Source organism: Bos taurus, chromosome 4 (assembly GCF_002263795.3).
Source record: "Bos taurus isolate L1 Dominette 01449 registration number 42190680 breed Hereford chromosome 4, ARS-UCD2.0, whole genome shotgun sequence".
Classification (NCBI taxonomy): Eukaryota; Metazoa; Chordata; class Mammalia; order Artiodactyla; family Bovidae; genus Bos; species Bos taurus.
The window spans coordinates 64755575-64782311 of NC_037331.1; the positions used below are offsets into that span (position 1 = coordinate 64755575).

A 26737-nucleotide genomic window follows, 5' to 3' on the forward strand; every position below is an offset into this window, starting at 1 on the left:
TCCTGGGTATTGTAAACAGTTCTGGGATGAACATTGGAGTACATGTGTCTTTTTCAATTCTGGTTTCCTTGGTGTTTATGCCCAGCAGTGGGATTGCTGGGTCATATGGCAGTCTTATTTCCAGTTTTTTAAGGAATCTCTGCACTGTTCTCCATAGTAGCTGAACTAGTTTGCATTCCCACCAACAGTGTAAGAGGGTTCCCTTTTCTCCACACCATCTCCAGCACTTATTGCTTGTAGACTTTTTGATAGCAGCCATTCTGACTGGCGTGAGATGGTACCTCATTGTGGTTTTTATTTGCATTTCTCTGATAATGAGTGATGTTGAGCATCTTTTCATGTGTTTGTTAACCATCTGTATGTCTTCTTTGGAGAAATGTCTGTTTAGTTCTTTGGCCCATTTTTTTATTGAGTTGCTTATTTTTCTGTAAATGAGCTGCAGGAGTTGCTTGTATATTTTTGAGATTAATTCTTTGTCAGTTGGGAAGCATGCCACTTTTCTATGGGATTAAGGGGCTTAGGGAGAGCAGGATAGGCCATGGTACTTGTTTTCTTTCTGAGCAGATGCCTTAGAGCAATGGGTGTTGGCTGGTATGCCTCAAGCCCTTCCTATGCGTGATGGTTTGTTTCAATGAATGTGAGATTCATTCTTACTCCAACTACTGTCTGTAGGATAGGGAGGGAGAGCAACATGTGACTGGGGAGAGGATGGAGGAAACGGATCAAGGAAAGATCTGTGTTTCCTGGCACATGTGAGACCCTGGCATCAAGAGATTATAATAGTGCTGACCAGGGGAGGAAGAGTTGTGCCAGTCACTCAGCAGTGAAGGACAACCTCGTCAGCATGAGAAGAACTGTGGGAAGTCTTCCTTTTTGAACTTCCTGAAATAGGTATTCTTGTGTTATTAATGTTCATCTTTTAATTCCAGCAATCAGTTTTAAATTTCAGAACTCTCACCAGCATGTATCCTCTTGATTGCTGAAGGTAGCTGGGAGCCTCAGAATGTTCAGGGGGAAGGCAATGCCAGGTTGCCATAAGGAAGCCTTTCTGGTAAGATGTTAGAGAAATCACAGAAAAGAGGACTCAGATATTTAAGATTCCAGAACCTACATCTACCACTGGGCTCAGCCTCTCCCCCACTCCACATCCTCCCCACCTTATCCCCCGATTTCACACACCTTTCCAACTACTGTCTTCTAATCTGACTTTGTGTACATCATTAGTGCTGTTCAGCAGCCCCAAGCTGATAATTGAGGATCGGTTTGGTATAAAAACTCTGGTTATAGAACCTCAGGAGGGGCACAATCTTGACTCTACTTACACCAGAGAGCATTTCAGACACTTTCCTTCTAAGGTGATCCCAGGACCCATGACAAGCCCGTAGGAGCTACCCTGGGTGCCTGGCAGCTAGGAGCTGCAGAAGGTTGCACACAGCAGTCATTCTTCCATACCCAACTGCCAGGACCACAGCACACATGAGTACAGAGGCCTGAATTCCCATCCTGGCTCCTCCTCTATGTCAATTTCCTTGGTTGTTTAGTTTTCTTATAATTGCTTTTGAGGATCAAATGGGATGATAGAGGAAAATGAACACATACGAGGGCACAGAGCACACTCTTCTTTTCATTAAGGACATTATTTAAGTAGTGACTAAATAATACATTTTGCATGTTTTTCTGAAGTTCTAACACTTAATTGCAAGGACATGAAAATTTGTGGTTCACTGTTTTTCATTCAACTCTCAAAGCTCACATTTGGCACCAGATTGGAAGAGTGATGTTGGTTTGGTTGAGCCCAATTATCTTCCATTTTCTGCTGCTTCTCAACAAGTCTCCTGAAAGATGAGGAATCTTATCTTGGAGGAAGGACATGCTACTGCAAGTTAGGAAATAACCTATCCTTCTCTTATTGAGAAAGGCAAGTTGGTATCTTGGATTTCTCAATGGCATAACTCATTTCAAATACTACATTATTTCCCCTATGAATACAGATATCTGTGGAGAGTCTCCTGCCTTGAGTTTTTGGGTCAGGGACTATGGTCCTTACCATGTTCTGAACTGCTATAGAGATGATACTTTCAAACCATCCTAGACACAAGTCAGGAGGTCTTCTCGCCCCTGTCCAGAAGGAGACGCTCAAGTCTGGGCGTGGATGCCCAGCCCCTTCCCCCTGCTTCCTTGGGAAGCAGGCAATTTTTCCACCGCTCCATTCCTCTTCAAGTCCAATGTCATGTTTTGCTGTGGCAGCTACACTCCTGGTTGACTCTTCAGAATAAAGCAATTTATTTGACAAACCAAAGAAAAAACAAAGGCAATCCTGTGTTCAGGAGGAGGAGATTTTTAGTCCATCTGTTTCCTGTGCATTCATTCACTGCCTTGGGGAGTTTTCTGAGTAACTCACACTTAGAAACTACAAGTTTTAAGGGAGCTTCATTCACACTAGATTACAGAGAGTCTACACGTTCATCCTGTAGCTAGGGAAAGTAATTGCTCCATCAACCTACTCTCACGGCCACATGCCATCTCAGTGTATCCTTGTTTTAAGAAAACAGTATGGACAACACAGGCTAGGGAGGGAAAACTCATTTAACGGTGTTTAAAAGGAAACTCTGCTTGAGCCCTTTGTGGTCCTATCCACATCTTGTCAGCAGCCGCCTCTGCCTTTCCAGGTGATAATTAGGCATTAGAAGCTGGCTATGTGAACTCATCACAGATTCAATGGACATGAGTTTGAGCAAGCTCGGGAGTTGGTGATGGACAGGGATGCCTGGCATGCTGCAATCCACGGGGTGGCAAACAGTCGGACACGACTGAGCGACTGAACTGAACTGTGTGAACTCAGAAAGCAGCTTTTAAAGAAGATCTGGATAAATGAAGACACCAGTGCTGTGTGGGTTTTGTGAAAGACAGCTGAGAGTTTCCTGTCTAGTCCCTCCTCCTCTCAGGCAGCCTGGGCTTGGGATAGATGCCTTCAGAGTGAACAAAAGGCCAACTGATTTACCAATTCTGTTGGGATTGCCTTTAATTTGGGCCTTCTTTCTGAATAGGCTACCATGTAATGCTCCTATTTTCTTAATATGACAATTATTTAGCTGGAAGGAAGTTATTCAAAATGTGTTGAAAACAACTTTAATCCGAATGTAACTGTAATCATTAAACTTCTAATTTACCTGCTCAGAAAAGGGCCACGTGCATCAAGGGAAGTGAGGGAGACTTGGCTTCAATCCAAATCGCCCAGTGACATCCGGAGTTGCTGAGATGTTCTGACTAGCATTGTCCCTCACCATTTCTGTGAGTGCTTCTTTGAGGCTGGGAGTGTTACAAAGACCATCTTCCTGGAAAGAGGAGGACTAGTCTTTCAGTTAAGGGGACCGGATCTCCCTCTTGAAGTACTTCTTCAGAGGCTGTGATACAGTCCACATAATTGCTACTGACTTAAATACCAGGCAATGGGGATTTGGCAACAGAAAAGGTACAGTCCATATTCTGAATACATCTTAAAACTATCCTGTTACAGATGAATAGAGCTTACTATACCCTTTGCCATTTGTTATTAATACCTTATGTAATTCTCAGACTGTGAAGGTACAGTGGGGATTATTGCCTTCATTTTCAAGATAAAGAGACAGACTCCGAGAATTCTAAGGTCTTGCTCAATGTTGCACATTCAGGGCAAGAACTCAAGGCCTTTGTCTCTACAACTGCCAGTCTACTTTCCACCACATTCCAGGAAGTCAGAAACGAGGAGGGCTTTTCTGAGCACCTGCGAGTTTATTGAGCACACCCTGTGGGCATGGCTTCAGGTATGCCAGGCATGTACAGAGAAGCTGACAGGATGATAGTTCATCTGTGTTTTCTTACTAAGAATCCCTTGGTGCTGATATAACCCTATTTATCTAACACCTGTAATTGCATGTGGCTTTTGAAAGATGTTATGGTGGCTTGTTTCACCACTTATGCTTCAACTGGCATCCTGGCCGCAATTTTATTCCCCTCCTCCCAAAGCTGTGAAAGTGGAGTGACTACTGGGATCAAAGAGGGAGAGATCCTTAGGGACTCAAAGTAGGGATCATCACCAGGGGTTCCAGACTCAAATGTGAAGGCTGGAGGGTGAAGTCAGAGGGAGAAATACATGTGGTGGGGCAGATGGTGAGCTGGAGACTGTATTTTCTCCTAAAAGGACTGGTGCTTAGCACCCACTGACAGTCACTGTGCTTCTAAATCAGGCTCAGGTGGCCAGATCTTGAGGTGTTTTTTCAAGAGAATCTGGAAATCTAGGATTTTATGTAAATTCTCCTGATTGGATTATTAAATATTAATGGTTGGTTGAAACATTTTAAAACCTCTGTGAGTTAAAAACAAACATGACAATTCTCAAGTCTCTCTTGCAACCTCTTCTTCCTGTGAAAAAAAATAGGATATTTTAGGAAAAATGTGCACAGAGATGCATCCTGTTACCAGAAGCATCTTTATTACTAGCAGGGTCCTGCATCTTTTCCATGTTTGTGAGAAGGACAGAAAGACAAAAAGGATTAACAAACTGATAGAGTCAGTGTTGGAGAAGGCAATGGCACCCCACTCCAGTACTCTTGCCTGGAAAATCCCATGGATGGAAGAGCCTGGAAGGCTGCAGTCCATGGGGTCGCTGAGGGTCAGACATGACTGAGCGACTTCACTTTCACTTTTCACTTTCATGCATTGGAGAAGGAAATGGCAACCCACTCCAGTGTTCTTGCCTGGAGAATCCCAGGGACAGGGGAGCCTGGTGGGCTGCCGTCTATGGGGTCGCACAGAGTCGGACACGACTGAAGCGACTTAGCAGCAGCAGCAGAGTCAGAGTGTAAACAAAGCTTCCAAATGATTGCTTTCAGCCAGCATCTCTTTGAATATCCACCCTAATACCTTTGAATAATACCTTTCATCTTTCCTCATGTCCATCACCCAGAGGATGAGGCCCTTGGGCAGAAAGCCTTTCCACCGCATCCACAGACTGCAGGCTGCCACCAGGGTTATGCATAGACTCCTGCTTACTAGCCAGCACTACACCTTCCCCTCTCACCCATGAAAGCTCACTGGGGTCTAAACAAGTGAGACTGCCAGAAGTACAGGAATGGCCTCCCATTGATCTTATTTAACTTTTTAAAAAGTAAATTCATCGTGAATATTGGTCTTCTACCTATCGTTAGTAAAGGTTCATTTGTGACACAACACACAAAATTTCAGGTCAACATGGTTAAGGTTTTAAAAAATAACTAGGGTATATCGCTAAGCTCTCCAGATAGATGAACACTCTCTATGCATGGTGTTTTCAGCCAAGGCATGGTTGCCTAGGTTGACTCTCCCAGCTCACATACTACTTACACCCTAAGGGGTATCAGTTACAAGGCTCTTAGGTATGTAAGCAGAGACACTTGGACTCTTGAGAGAGGATAAAAGAGATAAAAGACTATGTTCTCCAAAGCAATCAGTGGGTTAGAACCCAAACATTCTCTTCCCTAATCGGCACGAGGGAACCCCCACTTGAACTGGTGCTGAATGATGTGAAGTCAAGTCCATGCGGCAGCACAAACCAAAAAATCTACAGTTCCCCTGTTATCCATGTTCTTTGCTCCATGAACTGATGCAGGGGCTGAGCACTAAAGCTTTCCCTATTATCTACCGAGTTTAAGATGGTCTGCTTTCTTTCCACTTTTCATCAGAAAAGTGAAAATTCAAGCAGTGGGATTGAAACTAGATCTAAGAAAGAAGAGACAAAGAGGTGACTAGCGATCTGATATAGTGTGCCTCCTGGGGAAAAGGTGCCTGGATGTTAAAGGTGGACTATGACAAAATGAGAGCAGACACAAGCCTATTTTTTGCTAGATTGCCATAGGAAACCAATCTAACCTATTTACAAGTGGTCTCAGGGGAAATATCTTTAAATAGCTATCTTGTCACCATCTTTTTCATCATCTTCCACGATCACTTTGGGTCTCTCGTCCCTGAGCAGTGTCACACCTGAAAAACAAAGAACATCTGCAATTAAGTGCCTCTAATTAAAATAGTAGATGACTTTACAGCACAGACAGTCCACAGGAGCATGGCAACCCCGAAAAGTTTTAGTAGCTGCAAAGCTAACTGCTAAAGATGCCAACAGAGAGAGAGAGAGAGCGCTGAGTGGCCTTATTTGGCTTTCCCAGAGGAGCTGTGGCTCAATGAGAATACTGCTCTGGTTAGAAGAGATGCTCAGCCTGGGAGCCACAGGCAACCTTCACCCCCTTCTCTACATTCTGCAGTTATGCTTGCAGTAGTTAGGATGGAAAACGTACAAATTGGGGAGTCTAACCGCTTTGGATTTCTCATTCTACCACTCACTTAATCTGTACTGGGCCAGGTTACACTTTCAGACTGAAATTTTCTTGTATATAAAATGAGGGCATTAATACTTATATTAAGGGTTATGGTGACAATTAGATAAGAAGTATGAAATAATGCTTAGCCCAGTGCTGTACCTGTGAGCAAATTAGTGTTTCCTTTGCTTGCACAATTTGCTAGTTTATTTTCCCTTAGAAAAGAACTGGTAAACCTCACGAAGTCAAACTACACATATTTTACTAACATCTGGGGAAAATACTGAACTGAGACTCTGAACATGCCATTTCCGAATGTCAGTGCTAGTAGATTGATAAAGTTCATGTGGTTTAGAGCAAAATGAGAAAATAAGAAAAATGCAGTGAATTTTTTCATACAGCTCTATGGCTCTAGTTTAAAAAATTGTCCTTATTTTAAAACAATTCTTTCTCTTCTTTAAGGGATCAAAATATTCTTTCTTTTATGAAGTTTTAGGGATATTCGATGGCTGTATTTTCAGCATCCTCACTAGGCAAAGCTCAAAGTTGTGATCCCTCTTTTAGACTCCACAATATCTTGCTTTAAAAGTTTACTGATCTGTGGAATTTAGAAGCCTGAGAACCATTTTCTGGACTGGTCAACCCAGAAAAGGCCATTCAAGGTCTGGGTGGTTCTGCTCATCCTGTGAGTTATGAAATGGGATCATTTTAATAAAAGGAAAGGGAGCTGTGATCCAAGACCAGTCCTCCATGCTTTCTATCATCTCACTCCATCTATCAGCTTTGTTTTCCCACCACTGCCTTGCACAATCTCCCACCCCTTTCCATAATTAGAGACCTTTCCGTTCATGAAGCATTTCATAAAGATCTAAACTTAAAGGAGGAAAGCTGTGCACCACAAGAGGCCTTTTTACAACACTGGACTCCATTCAACAGTGGCAAATTAATGAAAACTGTGCTTTGATCTTAATGACTATTCATTTGATTCAGTCGCTAGTTTCTTTATATGGGTTCTTTACCAATTAGCTGATATTTATTGGAGGAGAAAAACAATTTCAGGAGTCTGGTTGAAACTAAGGCTTTTGTATAAATCACTTATGAAACACAGTGGGAGATATTTTCTCTTATATCAGCCACACAGAAGTTTGAATTTTTATTTGGAATGTATGCTCTCCTGGTAAGAGAACATAGAGTTAGCCATGCTGAGTTCCCAAGTATCCCATCCTTCTTGCCTTGATATTTCTTCACATTAATCCAATTTTTGGTAGATTCAAAGTGGACAGACAGTTCAGTCACTCAGTCATGTCTGACTCTTTGCGACCTCATGAACTGTAGCACTCCAGGCTTCCCTGTCCATCACCAACTCCCAGAGCATGCTCAAACTCATGTCCATTGAGTTGGTGATGCCATCCAACGATCTCATCCTCTGTCGTCCCCTTCTCCTGCCTTCAATCTTTCCCAGCATCAGGGTCTTTTCAAATGAGTCAGCTCTTTGCATCAGGTGGCCAAAGTATTGGAGTTTCAGCTTCAGCATCAGTCCTTCCAATGAACACCCACGACTGATTTCCTTTAGGATGGACTGGTTGGATCTCCTTGCAGTCCCAGGACTCACAAGAGTCTTCTCCAACACCATAGTTCAAAAGCATCAATTCTTTGGTGCTCAGCTTTCTTTATGGTCCAACTCTTACATCCATACATGACTACTAGAAAAACCATAGCTTTGACTAGATGGAACTCTGTGGGCAAAGTAATGTCTCTGCTTTTTAGTATGTTGTCTAGGTTGGTCACAGCTTTCTTCCAAGGAGCAAGAGTCTTTTAATTTCATGGCTGCAGTCACCATCTGCAGTGATTTTGGAGCCCCCAAAATAAAAGTCTCTCACTATTTCCTTTGTTTCCCCATCTATTTCCCATGAAGTGATGAGACCAGAGGCCATGATTTTTGTTTTCTGTTGAGCTTTAAGTCAACTTTTGCATTCTCCTCTTTCACTTTCATCAAGAGGCTCTTTAGTTCTTCGCTTTCTGCCATAAAGGTGGTGTCATCTGCATACCTGAGGTTATTGATATTTCTCCCACCAATCCTGACTCTAGCTGTGCTTCATCCAGTCCAGCGTTTCTCATGATGTACTCTGCATATAAGTTAAATAAGCATAGTGACAATATAAGCCTTGACATACTCCTTTCCCTATTTGGAACCAGTCTGTTGTTCCATGTCCAGTTCTAACTATTGCTTCTTGACTTGCATGCAAATTTCTCAGGAAGCAGGTCAGGTGGTCTGGAATTCCCATCTCTTTAAGAATTTTTCACAGATTGTTGTGATCCACACAGTCAAAGGGTTTGGCATAGCCAATAAAGCAGAAATAGATGTTTTTCTGGAACTCTCTTGATTTTTTGATGATCCACTGGATGTTGGCATTTTGACCTCTGGTTCCTCTACATGTTCTAAATTCAACTTTCTGGTTATTTTTAGTATCCTTGACACCAAGTTATACAAGCATCTGGGCAGGGGGAAAAAGTACTGAGATTTCAGGGAAAGGAAGAGGTCAGCCCTTCCCAAAGTAGGCTAGGCTTTCCACAGGGACACAGGAGATGATTTCAAATGGAAAGTGAACTAACATTTATATTAGCGTAGTTAAGCATTCACTTTAATGTCTTAGAATGAAAAAAAAAATGTGGTAACTTGTCACAGTCTTGATTTCATGGATCTTGTTGCTTAGGATGAGGCTTAAATCAGTAGCATTTGTATGTCATCTCTATGTTCTTACTCTTGATGCTTCATTTTATTACCTTTGATTATTTAAAGATGAATGACTTTTGATAAACACTAGTCTGGTTTAACTGGCTTAACTTGATCATGATCCTCACATTTTCCTGTAGAAGCTAAGGTGTGTTATCAATGCAATGTGCTTTAGAGCTGGAAAACTTTGCTTTCAGTGGCCATTCATTCAGTTTGGAGCAGGTAACTCAACCTGTGTGAATTTCAGTTTATTCATCTGTAAAACTGGAGGAAACATACTTTGTACCTACCACAGGAGGTGATCCCATCAGTAAAGATCTAGTCAAACATTCTTTTTGGCTTCAACCACACCTTACCATGAAGACTTCCTTGGTGGATCAGATGGTAAAGAATCTGCCTGCAGTGCATGAAACCTGGGCTCGTTCCCTGGGTCGGGAATATCCCCCAGAGTAGGAAATGGCAACCCACTCCAGTATCCTTGCCTGGAGAATTCCATGGACAGAGGAGGCTGGTGGGCCACAGTCCATGGGGTCACACAGAGTCAGACATGACTGAGTGACTAATACTTTCACTTTCACACCTTACATGAACCTCTGTTAAAATATTTTTCACATTGTAGGAATTACTGGACAAGACATCTGTATGCCCACCAAATTATGAGAGTCTCAGAGGATATTCTAATATCCAGCACAAGACTTGGAATATAGTAGGGATTTAGAAAATGTTAACTCTTTCCCTTCCACTCTTTCTGTAGGCAAGTTTAGGGAACTTGGCTACTTCTCAGAACGTGATGTGCTTTTAAGGCTGAAGCTGTCAGTCCAAGACCTCTAAAGTGTCAGTTAGCTCTGCAGCAACCTGTCTTCAGTTATGATCCCAGCCAGAGCACCATCCAAAGGTGGTCACCTGCATCACAGATGTGTGTGGATCTAAGGCAGTCAGACCTAATATACCACTGTTCCTGGTCAACCACACCAGAGAGAGTGCTCTATTCTCGGCAGGACAGAAGAGACATCAGTTTCAAAGGACACGCCTGTGTCCTTTGCCATTCTACAAGCACAATATTGAGCTTTGATCTCCAAGTGTTCACAGTTCATGGGTCAGTTACCTAGGAGGCTTCTCTTTAAGACTTTCAGCCAAATTATTCATTACTTTCTAGGGTTTCTTTTGCCACAGATCTCAACTAAAGATTCTTAAGTGGATCTTGGCTACTCAGATCTAACCAATCCCAACCCAATGCTCCCTGCCCCTCAGCTCTTTGGCCCTGGCAACCTCGGGTCACACTGAGAGCAAAGCTTGGGCTGGAGAGGAAGCCCAAGATGGCTCCTTACTGCTCAGAGGAGTTGTCTGGTGGTTGGAATCTGTCACAAAAGCTCGTTAACCTCCAGGAATGAAGGTAGTTAGCTGGAAATTTAAAGGAGAGAGTGAATCCTTGTCCAGCCTTCCCTTGCCAAGGGCTAATGAGAGGAGATGTCTCTGGAGAGCATTTTTCTGCAAATTCCTCTCAACATCCTTATTAAAACCAATGTGAGTCTCTCTAAACATCTGCTGAAGGCTCTATCCTTATCAGCTTAACTAACATTTTGATTACTGCCAAATCTTTAGATACTAAAAGGCTCTTCAAAAATAAAGTACTTTAGCTAATATGCTAATAAAAGCTGGAATCATAGAACATGATAATTGCAAATACTTGCAAGACAGAGATTTGCTGATTCAAGGAATTCAATAATGTGTATAGTCTATGAATATACAGCAACCCCTCCCCCAACACTCTTGTGTACTCTGCACAGTTTGATAAACATTTTTTATTTGTCCAGGAAGCTTGTTCTCTTAGAATATTGATTTTGGGATGTAGGGAGCCTCCACTGCCGGAGAAATAGAGCTCAACATTTTAGGAAGTTCCTTGAATCAGCAGCTTTCCATGGAGAGGTAAAACACTGTGGCTAGAAAAATTCTCACCTTTAGAGATGGTTTAACATCTGAAAGAATATAATGTTGAAAAGAGGACGGAGGCAAACTATTGTTTACTGAAGACTTTCAATAAGCCAGGAAGTGTGCTAGGTGCTTTATACATTTTATTTAAGTTTTTTAACAATGTTGGGAGATGCGTTTTATGGTTTTTCTTTGAGAGATGGATAAAATAAAGGAGGCTCTTCTAGTTTATGTTAGTTGCCCAAAGTCATTAAGCTAGAATGAAGCAGAACCAGAGATCAAGCCTACACCTTTCTGACTCCAAAACCCATGTTCAATGCTGTGTACTAAAGTAATTCTCTGCCCATAAACAGTTTTGTTCCTCTTCCAAGTCTTCCCCTAGAAGGACTTCAATAAAATAAAGGACTTCAATAAAACTTCAATAAAATTTAACTTCAATAAAGAATGAGCAGAAAACAGTCTCCTAATGGAGAACTTTAAATGCTGAATCATGATTGCCAAATAGAATACCAAATCAACAGATACTTACGGAGTGGGGGCTACATAGGAGGGACTGGACCAGTTATCAAGGTCAATACCAGCAACATAAGGCAATCCCAGGCCATTTCTAATGACTTCATCAAAAAGTCTTAGATGTAAGTCAGTTAAATAACAGCTACAGTAACAGCAACAAGAAAGATAAGGACAATACTAAAAGAGAAGGCAAAGTCTTGGTATTTGCGCATCCAGCTCGAATTAAAAAAAAAAAAAAAGGTTTAGAATTAAAAAGATTCATTCTGGACTTGGAGGTGTCTGTTGGTAGAGACCTAGAGCTGGCTGTCGTAAAAGGTGACTAGACGTGGACAAAGGCAGAGCGTGGAGAAAACACGGGATGGATTTGAGGATCAAGGGGCAGGTAGGGATGCATGAAAACTATGAGAAGCATGGCTAAGGCAGAGTCACAGCCTACGGATGGGTCCTCGGTCCATTTCTCCAGACAAGTGCCTCCTCATGCTTCATGCCTCTTTGCCTGGCTTTTCTCAGAAATCAGTGACCGTCTGCTCCCCTGATTGCCTTTTTATGATGTCTTCTGAGCCATCTTTCAATTTTGTTATTAGATGAAATCATGGGAAAACACAGTCTTATAATAATGACTAAATCTCATCGTCTCCCAAAAGTGTCCCTTCTGGATTGCTGTAATGCTATAGGTCCAAACCATAGCATGATACGATGAAAAACTGCTCACAGATGAGACAAACCTGGATTGGAGCCCCAGCTCTGTCACATAACAGTGTTTGATCATGAGCATACTTTGATCCATTCATCAGTCCTTCTAATCATCCCATCATCAATTAGCCAATCAGCTATCTATCCATCAATTTCATCAACAAAAGATTTTAGAGTAGCTAAGTTACTTAAATCCTCTCTCAATTTCTATATCTGTAAAGTGAGATGATATCTATTTCATTGTGTTATTCAGTTGATTTTTTGAAAATCCATGAGACATGCCAAATCCAGTGCCTAACATTTAGTAGGCTTTCAATAAACATTAGTGCATTTTCTCCTCTGCCATTCTCCCACCCCAGACTATCTGTATAAAACAAACACACACACTCCCATCTTATACTGTGACCATGACTTACTCGTCTCATTCCCCAATTTCCCAACTTGTACCTAAAATTCTCAGGGACAAAACTATATCTCACACAGTGGCTGCCCTATAGTGTGGGACTGTGCCCATAGTTCAGCAAGATTTTTTGGTTTGATTTGACTCACATAGACAGAGCTATCATTATTTTTGCAGCTCTCTCTCTCCCCCTCCCTCTCCCTCTCTCTCTCTTCTTTTGAGGATTTGGTCAATATATCCAGGTGTTTTGGGAGAATCAACCATCAGTCATAGGATGCAAGATCCCTGGGTGACTGGGGAGGAGGGTATTTAAATTCTTTTCAAGGACCCACTGACATTTCTATTTTATTGACTCAGTGGATCTGACCAGTTCTGCTGAAGCATGAGTTATGCTCTGATCCTCACCCAGCTCCAAGCCAGCCCCAGGGAAACTGCCAAGGAAGGCAAACCTGAGAGGCAGCAGTAAATACTCCTCCCGTGAATGTTCCTGCGAGACACAGACTGCTGGGCCAGGACAGAGGCTGAGCCTGTGGCACTCCAGATGGTAAGGCTCTTGACCTGTTCCCATCACCCCTTGCAAATGCCCTGCACCAGCTCTTTTACCTGCTGCAAAGGGGGACACATGCAGGGCAGGTGTGTCTTTTCTCCTTGGCTTTTTCTGTTCCAGGTCAGTGTTATGAAGAACTGGACTCATTTTGCCCTTTGGTTGTATGTCTTGGACATCGTATCTTGTAATTAAATGTTCTGAAAGGACGTCTGCATAGTTAGGAGAACAGAGGGAGAAACAGGGTGAAACACATATGTCTCAGAACACAAGGACAGTGTGTCCATATTTGCACATGCATCTGGTGATGTGCAAACATCTAATAATCAACTTTTCAAATATCTTAATAAAAGCAGGTTCTTTATCATAAGAATTCATATCTATGGAGGCTACACTAGATAACATGCTTTATACAAAGGGTTTTTACATGACTGATTTCATTTTAGCCTCACAAAACCATGAGGTTTTTTAATACTACCACTGTTACTTTGCTGAAGAAAGTGAGGCAAAGATGTGCTGGAGGAATTGAGCTGAGTTTTGTCTGCTGCTGAAGCCTACCCTTGCTAGAACGATGGGGCATTTGCTGTTCCATAAGCTATGTGCTACTATGTAGCTTAACTAGTTCTCACTGGCTTAACTAGTTCTCTGCTTCTACCACCTGCTTCCTCTCCCCTCTTCTACACATGAACGTTCTCTCCATTATGCACAAACTCTCTAAAAACAGCCTCCTCTAGAAAACCAGTCTACAGTTCATAGCCCAAACTGAGCTCCCAGGGTCCTTATCTGAGGCCCTCCTTTATGATGTTATCTCTTACTGCATATTTCAGCTGCTTATGTGTTTCTCTTATCTCCGTTTTATAAAATGGAAAGTTTCTTTCCAGAAAGGAAAAGTTCTATTTCTTTTGTCTCCCTAAGAGTAGGTGTGAATAGAGAGGACATTAAATAAATGGCCTGAAAGGAAGGGGTAGAGGAAATAAGACAAAACTTTTGGAAACAAGAGAGTGTCACAAGTCACATGCATGGTTGTTACAGAGACTCATTAACTGTTCCCAAGACTGTTTTGCTCTGCTCCTGCCTCAGACCTGGGCTGCATTTCTCAGCCTCCCTTGCAGTCAGGTGAGGAAGTGACTGAAGGAAGTGTGTGCGCCTGCCAACCCTCCATTCTGTCTGCCCTGGGTCTGCTGGATGCCCCTTATGGTGACTTTAGAAGCCAAATGCTGATGGTGTCCATTGTCTTGAGTTCCTGAATGACTGTTTGGAGCAAAGCCTGCCTCTCCACTTCCCCCAACTTCCATTGATGAGAGAAAAGTAAATTTGTATTCTGTTATCCACTCATATTTTAGAATTTACGTGTTATAGTGACCCTCCTTAGAGTAACTAAGATAAATACAGAGACTGTACCAATGATTGAAAAATATCGAACTATTTAAGGGGAAAAAAATGTAAGATCCATGTGGTCTAGAAGCCAGTAGCTCCCTTTTACAGACATGCAAACTGACCTCATTGTCCATTACCTGGTATGAAAGGCGGAACATGCAGGGCTGGTGTGTCTTTTCTCCTTGGTTTTTTCTGGTCTGACTCAACATTCAGGGTGACTTGTACATTTTTCCCCTTTATAGGCTTCTTTTTGAGATCACAATCCTTAATAAACTGGTCTGAAAGATCATCTGATTTTGACAAGATACAAAAAAAAAAAAAAGAATATGACATGAGCAAAGGTTCAGTCACAGACTGGTTGGTTTACAGTTAAATCTGATGGGAGGGAGGAATCTTTTGATCTGAGAAAGAAAAGCATTTATTGATTGTGGCCTCTTCTATGGAGGACTTTGCATGCACAGATATATGCAATAAAAGGGAAAAGTAGAATTTTGTAAAACTCCAAATGAAGGGAACTCAAATGGGATGGATAATCAAGGCAAAGAGGAACTTTAAAATACACTTAAGCAAGCCACAGAGTGGGTTTAAGTTACATTTCAGATTGGGGAACAGATTCTCTGTACCAGAATGTTCCTCCTGGATTTTCTTTACTCAAGCCTTACTCTCTTTGGAAGGCCCAAGGGCCCGTAGGGAGCCTTATTCTCTCTTTGGTCTTACAGCAAGGTTCTGTCTATTCCTCACAGCTTTCATTTCTATGGCTGGTCAAGTCACACCAGTGATTAAGGCTTGCACTTCAGCACTGGTCTTTACACTGCCCCCTGGCTTTACAATCCTCCTATTTACTTATCCCAACCCAGGCCTTCTTATCTTCTTATTCATCACCTTACAGTCCCCACTCCCCTGCGTTACCTCACCAGAGCCTCTGAAGTCTGGATTCGGCATCAGGTCCATCAGATGTTGTTGTATACAATTAATTCCATCTGATACCCTGTTGCCCATTAAGGTATTTTCTCTGCTCTGTCTTACTCCTCTGTGCTTTGGTTTCTGTGGCTGTGCTTCGAGTTCCTCTGTCATTGTTTTAGCACTTCATTCCCTAATGATCTATCTCCTGAGCTGGATAGAGCCTTCTTGGAGATTAAAGGTTAAACGTCCTTTCGATAATTTTATTCTTAGTTGTGTTTCCCACCAATAAATGCATGTTGAAACAATGATTAGGTGGAGTTAGACTGATATGAGTTAAAATTTTGACTCTGTTTCTTGTTAGTTCTGAGAACTTGGCAAGAATTTCTTTTTTGGGGGGGGGAGTCTTAATACTTAGGAACTTTAATATTCTCTCAACTTATAAGATGGGGATAATATTAAATCAATGTGTGCGCATGTGTGTGTGAGAGAGACAAAGACACAGAGAATTAAATTTGTTGATGATGGTAAATCATTTGATACTTTTGATATATTTCAAATACTTAAAAAATGCTCACTCTGGCCATTGCTAACCCCCAATACTTTCCCAAAGGCTCAGAGGAAAGCCCAACCCTCTCACCCCACCCCATCTTTATCTTACCTCGCTAATTATAGTCCTGCATGTTCTTTCTCATTTTATAAATATCCACAGCATTTTTACTCATGTAACACCTTTAAAGGATAATCTAGTTATTATTTATGCATATGTTTTCCCTGCCCTCTTTGATGACAGGTGTCTTGTGTTTTATCTCCTTAATAACAATGAATAGATATTTGTTGAATGTACGCTTGAATGAATGAACTCAAATATATTTTGTATAAAGAGCTCTTCTTTTAGGATTCTAAGAAGCTGCAAAACAATGAAACTATCTGTTTTCTCTGGAAACTCACTATCACCTGGATATTGCCTGGCTAGATCCATAATTATGAATGAAGTTGGGGAAATTTAGGGAGTAATTGGATCTTTTCAACCCCTCTTCCCTCCCTCCCTTCCTCTTATCTGTCTTTTCTTGCTTTATCTTTCTTTTTTTAATGAAAACATTCAGGTGAGCTTCTTTAAAACGTGGAGGATTAAATGTGCCAAACATTTTCACTTTAGTTTTATGGGTCTAGACATAGCCTGTGTTATTCATTCATTTATTTATTCAATGAATGTTGATTAAGCTCCTACTATATATGCCAGACATTGAGCTAGGACTAAAACTAGAAGTAAAACATACTTTGTTTCAAGTTACTTATGGTCTATTGGACATTATATCTGGATGACTCTTTGTTTTAGAAAACCCAAGGTGGCTCAGCAGTAAAGAATCCGTGTGCAATGCAGATACCTCAGGCAACAAGGGTTTGATCCCTGTGTTGGGAAGATCCCCCGGAGAAGGAAATGGCAACCCACTCCAGTATTCTTGCCTGGGAAATCCCATGGACAGAGGAGCCTGGAGGGCTGCAGTCCATCCATAGGGTCGCAAAGAGTCGGACACAACGGAGTGACTGAGCATACATAAATATGTGTGAGGAACGTATCACCAGACATATTTAGTAACCATACATCATTATGCCTGCATCATCAAAAGATCATAATACATAACCAAAAATGAAATAGCATCATTCTTCAGCCAATAGTAATAAATATTTCCTTCTACCTAGGAGATTTTAATAATTTCATCCAATCATTTCAATTTAATAAACACTTATTTAAATTGTACTATGTGTAAGGCATTGGCCTGTATGATTTTAAGTTTCTGTGCACACAGGAAAGGAGATGAAAGGGGGACTTTACTGAGTGCTACTTATCAACTTGATGATTTCACCTCATTTTCATGTGTGGAATAGACCAATACCTTCTAGTATTCGTCAATGCCTCTGTCTTACTAGCTGTTAAATACTCTCACCATTCTAAATACGTTATCTCATTTAGTTCTTATATCATGCCCACAAGGAGAGGTATTTTTAGCCATAATTTGTAATGAGGAAACAGGTTTAGAAGGCCAGCTAAAAGGCTAAAGATTCCACTGTTGGTAGGTTATGGCAACAGGGTTAAAACCAGGTTCTAGGGACTATGTATTTCAATGCCTGGCTGAAAATGTAATTTCAAAACTTTACTACCACAGAGCACAGTTAATCTCCCCCCACATTATACATACTATAGACCTTTGCTGAATGAATGAAAGCTCAGAATGGGTACTGCCCAGCTGTGGGGTCTCTGGAGGTACAGGTTGGCTATGGACCAGTCACGGGTCACCATTCAACCCCAGGGTGCCACTCATGGCACCATACAGAGAGCAAGACATTTCCTTCAATTTTAACTTTTACTTCAAATGCATTTCCCAGATTTTTGGAGAAATCCTGAGTACAACATATCTTGATAGTAAATGGGGAGAAGGGAGAGGTGGGGGGGGGCGCGGAGTCATAACCAGGCGAGGCATAAACAAAGGCTATGAATATGCAAAAGACCCATCCATCAAAAGTCTGAGTGTCTCATTTTTAGAAATGGGTAGAGGCAGAAACGTTTCTGGTATTTTCATTACAAAGGTTATGCAGAAAGTCAGTTCTGGAAAGGAAACAGATTGACAATAAAGCAGAAAAAGGCTATTTAAAATTCTGTCTTGATAGGCAAAGAGAGATATTTGAAATATTTTATTGGCACTGCACATGGGGTGTAAGTGTGTCGGGAAATACTGGAAACAAGCTAGACTGCCACTCTCCATTTATGGCCTCAAAAGTGCTCTGCCTGGGACTCTGACAGACCCGAAAAAGAGGACAATGCCTCTTCTCTCTTTTAAATTCTAATGAACTTCTCTCCAGTGCTTCAGCTAATATTTACATGACAGACCCCACAGACCCATGGGCTATTTGCCTGTCCATCTGGTGTTGGCTGTCACCAGAAATCTCAAACTATCGGGTTTCAGGGAACCTCCCTCTGACTTGCTTACAAACTGAATTGCAGAGACGCCCCCTTTCTGATTTTCACCACAGACATTCACACTGTATCATTTACCTAAGTGGCTGCAGCGAGGGTCTAGCTTGTCCAGTCTGTCTTCTGAGAGCTCCAGAGGCTGCATTTGCTCAGTAGACATCATCAAAGGAGAGCAGGTGTGTGGATTTCTTCTCCAGCACCACAGAAGTATACAAACAAGACCATTAGTATGTCTTCTGCTTATTCACTCACTTATTAAATAAGTATATTTACTGAACATTTACTGCTATGCTCTCAATTCAATCCTATTTTTAAGTCTGCTTTTTCTACTTAGCTACTAGAAGTTCTAAACTTAATATTTAAGCCAAAATAAATGAATCACACACACACACACACACACATATGGATTTGTCAGTAATTGTCATGTATCAAATGTTCAATATTTGCCATCTTTCAGAAGTACTGTGTGAGTTTTAGAATGAACCCTTATAAAATCTGAATTAGAAATGAGTTATCTGGGAGTTACAGGAAATCTTAATTAAATCTTGCCTGAATTATTTTTTTTTTTTGGTTGAGTTCTGCAAAGTAGGATTATGCCTACTTCACAGGTAAGAAAACTGAGGATCAGAAAATTTAATTAATTTATTCAGTCACACATTTATTAAATAGCCACGCTTGGATATATCTCTCTTTCTGCAAACTTCCACTACTGACCCCAAGACACTTGAAATAGTGGTTCCTTTGAATCCACATTGAACAAGGTTTCTGATTTTCTACCATTACATGCTTGTAACTATGAAGTACTGAGACTTCTTCCCTATTCATATTACAATTCTTGTAGGAAAATATCCAGGTCTCGAAATAGATCTTTATTATTTTCTCCCTAGAGATTTCTGACATTAGAGCAAATCTGTTTCCTCTTCCCCGCCCCCCTGCCATTGCCCATCTTTCCTAAACCGCAAATCCATTGAACTTTTCAGAGCTATTAGTTGTAGCCATTGTCTACTAGGAGTAGAAATTCCGAATGGACATATGTCAGGTCTGAATGAGGAATGCATTAGATGAGATTTATAGGAAATCTTCATTAGAGTCTGCCTATCTTCTATTTCTTTTGGATAATTTATTACTCATGTTCTACCATAGCAGTAATGGTTGGAGAGGAATACTATTTAAATGACCCAGTTTGTCCTCTTTTCTTGAGATTCTTGGATCACCGGTATGCAGAAGAATACACACACCAACTGTGTTAACATTTCAAGCTCATAGAATTAGTTCAACTCAGTTGTCTTCTGAGGAATAAGCCAATGTTCTCTGGGAAGGCTAGAGGGCTTCTCCCCCTACAAGCTGAGATCATTGCGGAGCAGATGGAGCCATTAACAGATTACTTGAGCCAGCTTTTAGTGTCATTCTGAGAAGACTGACTGCTCTGAGTGACTTCAGCAGAAATCAATTCGGGCCATTGTTTTTAGTGTTTGTATGGAGACTGCCAATTCCCTGGAACCATAAGGAAGTACACTGCTAACTTGGGAGGCCGGTTCCTACCTGCTTTCATGAAGAAGAAAGCTATGGGACCGTCATTCGGGATGAGGGGACTTAGGGCTGAGGTCTGGAGGCAAAATCATCAGATATGGACTGTGCACCTACTCAATCAATCTTTCATCTCTTTGGGCAGAAATTCATGGGCTCTTTCATAGACTTTGGGCTGAAGGTCACCCCATGCAGGATCTAGTTAAAATATTCATTTTCTAGAAAAATAAATGGAGACTCAAAGAGCTTAAAATGACTTACAATTAATTACATACTTAGAGTCAGAATCATCACTTGAACCCAGACCTCCTACCTTCTACTCTAGGTCCTCTCTGGCGGGAGTACCTGCTCTTCTCCAATCTATGGTAAGCTGGTCTTTTCACTTGGATCACATGGCTGCTCCTATGTGCTCAATAACTGGTTATTTAATTTGAATCTGAGCTTTCAAGCCAAATAGATCTGGGTTAAATCTCAGTCTTTTAACTAAAAGCTATACGATTTTGATGAAGTGACTAAATCATGATGATGTCATGAGGATAGATGAAGCCCACGTGCAATACAATCATTTCTGTCCTTTCTCCCTACAGGCTGCAGCTTCGGTGGTAGAATTTGCCAAAGTCAGCATCCTACTGGGACACCCACAGACTGGTACCTGGGGATGTATGTTCCTCTCTGTCTCCCATTCTTAGCCTCGATTTTCTTATCTGTAGAATAGACTTAATAGTAATGATCCTGTAGAGTTACTGTGACAATTAAACAGTAGCTCTGTGCTGTAGGCATTGAATTGATGGCAGTCACTGTAACATAACATTGTCTATACCTTCCTAGATATCTAGCTAAGGAAGACCAGCTGAGGAACTGAAAAAATTCGAAAAATCATTGACTCATTTTCATCTGGATGTTGAACCATGGGATGGCCAGCCCTCATCTGAGAAAACTGGCTCTCACAGTACAGGACTTGAGAAAGAGGAGGCTGCCCTAGGCGGGTGAACTGTGTGAAGTTCAGAAGTCCCTGGACAAGGCAAGGCTCCCTGGTGATTAGTCATAAAACTGACACATGATTGCTCCTCAAGACAGCAGCTAGTATCTATGGGGGAAAACATCACTATTTTAAATCAGTGTGAGTGAAAGAATGATGGTAAGCCTCTGTTTGCAGGGGTCTGAGAGATGATTTTTCACATTTGGGATTTTACATCACAAAACTACCCCGTGCTGGGCAGGGATGTGTTTTGCCCATGGAATTAGAAGCTACTTTTATTATGGATGATGTCACTACAATCTTCTTGGCAGAAAACCTTCACACAAAGAAAGGAATAAATGCACAGAAGAGAGAGAGATTTGGAGTTAAGCATCGCCTGACAGGATTGTCATTTTATGTGCCTGTTTAGCACATAATAGAAGATGTTCTCCATATCTTTATTCCCTCTGCTTTTCTACCCTTAGTGAGAAGGGGTGCTCCAGATAATTGAGCTGCTGTAAATCAGGAGCTGGCCTCATTCTCAAACTAAGAAATGGAAAATTTCTACTTCCTATTCCTAACTGCGCCCATGCATTCCTCTCTTGAATTCAGTCCCCACACCAAGCACGACAAATGGATGTTGCCTTTGTCATGCTGTCCAGGGAAGTTTTCAGCAGCTCCCTCAGCAGCTCCCTGTTATTTGGGAACTTTCTGAAGCATCAGCTCTTTCTTTCATACCTAAGCACCTGGTGGGCTAGGGACTGAAGAGATGCCTTAAGGGCATTTTATAAACTGTTTTCTAGTCAAAGATTTGCAATTCTTTAGCATTCTTTTCCACTTTTTGGTTCAGTGTGGTCTCTGAATTTTAATACTCACACAGTGACAACTCTAACTGCCACTGTGATTGTCAATATCGGCCCTCCCACCTTCTTCTGAAAAGCCTGGGGCTACCTGTGTGGTGGAAATCAGGAAACTATGATTATGTAGCCTGTCCAGAGGGGTCACAGGAAGTGCCACAACCACAGGCATTACTTCTGCAGCAAAAATGCAAGCATTCGGGCTAAACTATAAAATCATTTATCTTTTATGTCAGATTTTGCTACAGAATGAATTTATGTTGACTTTAACAACAAAAAAATTATGGTTTTTGGATTTTCCCATTAGAGAAGAAAGCATAGGTCTGTCTGACTTTTTTCCTTGCTGTTTGAGAGAATGTGGTTGGATTGGTGACACATGTGCAAAAGACCAGGTGATGGTATTTCAGGGGCTTAAGGAGGTTTTCAGGACCCTGACCACTAAACTGTTGTAATTCCTCTTGCTAATTCTCACATTGCTCTTCTCAGAGACACACTTGTAAATACAAATGCAATTGAGAGGAGCTACATTAACTGATGTCAATACCTAGGGGTTATTAATGACAATGATGTCTTTCTCTTTTGAGAACAGAAACAGAAAGGTCTAGGGAACTGAGTTGCAGGGAAGGAAGTGCATGGTTGCAGGACAGGCTGCCAGAGCAGCCTGCGGAAGCCGAGGATGCCTGGAGGGACCCTAACTCCACAAGCTCAGGTGTGTGTCAACAGTCGCTCAGTTGTGTCTGACTCTTGTGACCTCATGGGCTGTAGTCTGCCAGATTCCTCTGTCCATGGGATTCTCCATGCAAGAATGCTGGAGTGGGTTGCCATTTCCTTTTCCAAGGGATCTTCCCCACCCAGGGATCAAACCCACATCTGCATCTCCTGCATTGGCAGGTGAATTCATTACTTCTGAGCCACCTGGGGAGCCCACTAGCTCAGAGCTGATTCCTATTTCAGGAGGACAGTCATGCTATTTCTGTGGCTAAACAGATCGGTTGAGTATGAGGTCAGAAAAGGCTCTGGGCATTTTGACCTTAACAATGAGTGGATTCTCAGGTGGGTGTTAGAATATGTGGTTTAATTCATAGACAGAAAATCCCTCACTGACTATAAGCATTCGGTGCTGTCAGGTAATATGAGGTAGAAACAAATGCTTGGTCTCACTCTCTAGCTGGGTGAACTTGGGAAAGTTATACGTCCTCTTGGAAACTTAGTTTCCACATCTGTGAAACGGGCAGGGTAGTGGCTCTTCTCCAGGGCTGTTGAAAGTAATAATACAATGTATGTCAAGCTCCCAGTATATGCTACCATTTCAAGAATGTGAGTTGTTTTCTTTGCCCTTTTAGTCTGCTTCTTGTAATTACAACATGTACATCGAACCACTGGAATAATTTCCTTGTCCCATTTCTGGCCTTTTCTGAAGCTATGATGAGATAAGAACAATTCAAAGTAGAACATACTGTACACCACAGGAAACTCTACTTAATGCACTGTGGCGACCTGAATGGGAAGGAAGTCCAAAAAGGGAGGGGATATATGTATATGTATTGCTGACTCATTTCTCTATACAATAGAAACTAACATGACATTGTAAACCAACAATACTCCAATACAAATTAATTAATTAAAAAAATACACTTTTATTTTTCAAAGCAAAACAAAAAAAAAAAAAAAGAGAGAGAGAGAGACAAAGATAAAAACAAACTGCAACACACCCTTTTCCAGGCCTTGGGAACATGCTAACACTGATTCTGAGGAGCAAGGTGACACTTAGCTAAGTCATGTGATATTCTAAAGAATTTCCCTATATTAGTCAGGCTTGGATTTACTTGACGGAATGAAAAGTTAGAAGGTTATGTCCACAGCCCAATGTGATATCTGATTAACGTACCCTCTGGTTATATAAAAATTCATATCTTTTGTCAAACCTATTTTTAACCTGAGGGCTGAATTCAGGTCAAAAATACCACATTTTAAAATCAAATTTGTTCTTTTAGAAGACCTAAATTTGCAGTATTCCTCGAGGAATGACTGTTACTCAAAGTAGGGCATAGAAAGGTTTTTTGATTAGGACACTCTCAGCTTTGGAAGATAAGCCTCTCCACACTGTTGTGTGAATACACAGATATACTTGTGTTCATTGTGAAACTTCGCAATTTAATTTGTGAGGGCTCTTGTTTTTACAGAACTCAGGACTCCACTTCTCTTGGAAAAATGATTTGAAAGTGGTAACTTTCCCAGGTCCCCATCTAGCCCCGGCTTAGTTTTGCTCCAGAAAGTACCCTTATCCCTCACACCCCCTGTACCACCAGCTGCAGCCTTCTTTGTCTTAGCAACCACAAAACAGTAACTTACTGGAAACTTGCTTTTCTCGCCGTAAATGTTCTCAGAGTAAAGACCTGAAGCACTTACCAGGCAGTCCAGGTGCTGAGATGAGAAGGCAAGGGATGGGAAGGAAGCGCTTCCTCTCTGAAGCTGGGCCGGCTCCTCAGTGGCAGTGGCTGCTGCTGCCCGTCTCCAGCTCCTCTTATCAAGGGACCAGCTGCTGCTGTTGCCATGGGGATGCTCTGTTTCTCAGGCGCCAGGGTAAGGGGGATGGAGAGGGAAAGAGGACTCATCTCACAGCCACTGCTCCCAATTGTAATAATTGTCCATTACAAAAACAATGCACAGAATAGTGCTTTGAGTACCTGGTGTGCAAGAAGTCCAGACAAACCAGCTAGGTCCTTTAATCCCAATAACAACCCTGCATGTGCATGCTCAGTCATGTCCAACTCTTTGTGACACCATGGACTGTAGCCTGCAAGGTTCCTTTGTCTATGGGATTATCCAGGCAAGAATACTAGAGTGGGCTGCCATTTCCTACTTCAGGGGATCTTCCTGACCCAGGGATTGAACCCATGTCTTTTGCCTTGGCAGGCAGGTTCTTTACCCCTGAGGCAACAACAACAATAACAACCCTATGTATAAGAATGTTTTGACCTGACTTTACAAATATGGACGTTTAGGCACAGAGAGTTTAAGTGACTGGCCCCCAAATCCATGCACCCTGGAATCCATTTGAATTTAAATTCAGAGTACTCTCACTACCTACTGTTGCATCTTAAGAAGAATAGTAGCAGTTGCTTTGCATAAGGCTTCCCACTGCCAGGCACTCCAGGCATATCAACTCTAACCCTCATAACAACCTTGCAAGATAAGTTGCTGCTGTCATGCCCAGTTGCTGTCATCATGCCCATCCTACTGATGCAAAACCCAGGGCCCATGTTCTCACTGCTAGTACAGGGTGAGGCTAGGGTTTGAACTAGGCATTGACTGCTAGAGTCCATGCTCTAAACCAGTTTGCAGTCCTGTTCACCAATGAGAGTGTTTTAGAAAGAAACAGAACATAACAAAGAATGCAGCCCTCACTGTACAGGTGGGGTGTGGAGGGCAGGGCAAATCTGCTCCTTCAAGGGAACTAAACCATATGTTCTAGTGTTAGGAATCCACACTCACTCCAGGGAAGGCTTAGGGTCAAAGGGCATTTAAGCCAGTGTGTGTTGGGGGGTGACGCACTGTCAGATGGAAAGGAAGAATCCATGTTTTCCATTAGCTCACTCTAGGAAGGTCCTGTGCTGGTTGGAGGAACAGAAGGATCAGGGGTTTAGTCTGGGAGGTCACATAGGGGTCAGCACAGTCTGGAAGGGCTTGAGATCCCTGAGGGCACTCAGGAGGCTATCCACCAACGTGGCCCCAAAAATGGGTTCTCACAGAAGAGGTCTGGTTGCTTTCCATGCACGTTGTTTTCTTTCCTTCCTGAGGATGCATGTGGCACGGGGTCCTGAGAAGCCCCTTGTTGGCTTCATCTACCTGTTAGCTACCAGTATTGAGCTAGTCAATGTCTCTGATATTTGCCAGCATCCCAGTCACAGAGCAAGAACCATAGTAAATTCATTCTGAGGTTGGCTCCTAGAGTGAGAATTTCTTCACATGCATGGTAATGAATCAGTAGACAGTAGGCTTCCCTGTTTGATCCAGCTTGTCTTGGCCCTTACTGGAAGCTAGGAGAGAGAAGAAGGCTGCCGAAGAGTAATGCTCCTGACTAGGAAAGGAGATCCCCTGGATGCTGGGGAAAGTCTCTAAAAGCAGTTCTTGGTTCTGAACTGCCTGCTTTATCCTCTTACCAACAGCCTTGTTGGCCAGTGGGTTAGCAGTATCTTCATCTGCAAACCTAAGTGGAAAAATTATACTTTCTTCCTATCTTTTCAATTCTTATTTAAAACTAAACTCTTTTTTGGAGTTAATTGTAAGTTCACATGCAGTCATAAGAAATAATACAGAAATATCTGTGACCTTTTATCAATTTCCTTCAGTGTTACTATCTTGCAAAACTATAGTACAATGCCTCAACTGGTGTACTATTATGGGTACAGCTGAGATACAGAACAATTTCATCATCCCAAGGCTGCTTCATGTTAGCCATCCCTCCCCTTCTCTTCCTCACTCTTCCTGCCCTTAACCTACTCCTTATCCCTGGCAACCATTAGCCTACTTTCTATTATTTTGTCATTTCAAAAATGTTTTGCAGCTAGAACCATACTGTATGCAAATTTTTGAGTTTTTTATTTATTTATTTTTAACTTAGCATTGTTCCTAGGGATTCATCTAAGTTATTTCATGCATCAGTTATTTATTCCTTTTTATCATTGAGTAGTATTCCATATTCACCTGTTGTAGAATATCAGGATTCTACCTGGTGTTTGTGTGTGTGTGTTAGTTGCTTAGTTGTGTCTGACTCTTGGTAACCCCATGGACTGTAGCTCACCAGGCTCCTCTGTCCCAGGAATTCTCCAGGCAAGAATAATGGAGAGGGTTGCCATTCCCTTCTCCAGGGGAATGCTGGACTATTAAAAATAAATCTATTATGAACATAGATGTACAGGCTTTGGTAAGTGTTCATTTATCTGAAACAAAGCCCAAGAGTACAATTCCTAGCTCATATGGCAATTGCATGTTTCATTTT

The 26737-nt window shown here is 41.8% G+C and overlaps 1 protein-coding gene across 2 annotated transcripts; it reads right to left on the reverse strand.

Moving 5' to 3' along the window:
- Nucleotides 1-3066: 3066 nt before the first annotated feature.
- Nucleotides 3067-24285, reverse strand: PPP1R17 (protein phosphatase 1 regulatory subunit 17). Of its 2 annotated transcripts, XM_002686828.6 has the most exons (6): nucleotides 24145-24285; nucleotides 18475-18581; nucleotides 14657-14809; nucleotides 13202-13354; nucleotides 5887-5997; nucleotides 3067-4401 (listed from the first exon to the last, which is right to left on the reverse strand). In XM_002686828.6, the coding sequence occupies exons 2-5, from the start codon at nucleotides 18554-18556 to the stop codon at nucleotides 5918-5920; spliced, it is 468 nt and encodes a 155-aa protein (XP_002686874.1). In that variant the 5' UTR covers nucleotides 18557-18581; nucleotides 24145-24285; the 3' UTR covers nucleotides 3067-4401; nucleotides 5887-5917. The 2 variants fall into 2 exon arrangements, with proteins under 2 accessions (XP_002686874.1, XP_010802588.1); XM_010804286.4 differs by lacking the exon at nucleotides 3067-4401 and having other exon boundaries at nucleotides 4455-5997.
- Between the last annotated feature and the right edge of the window lie 2452 nt (nucleotides 24286-26737).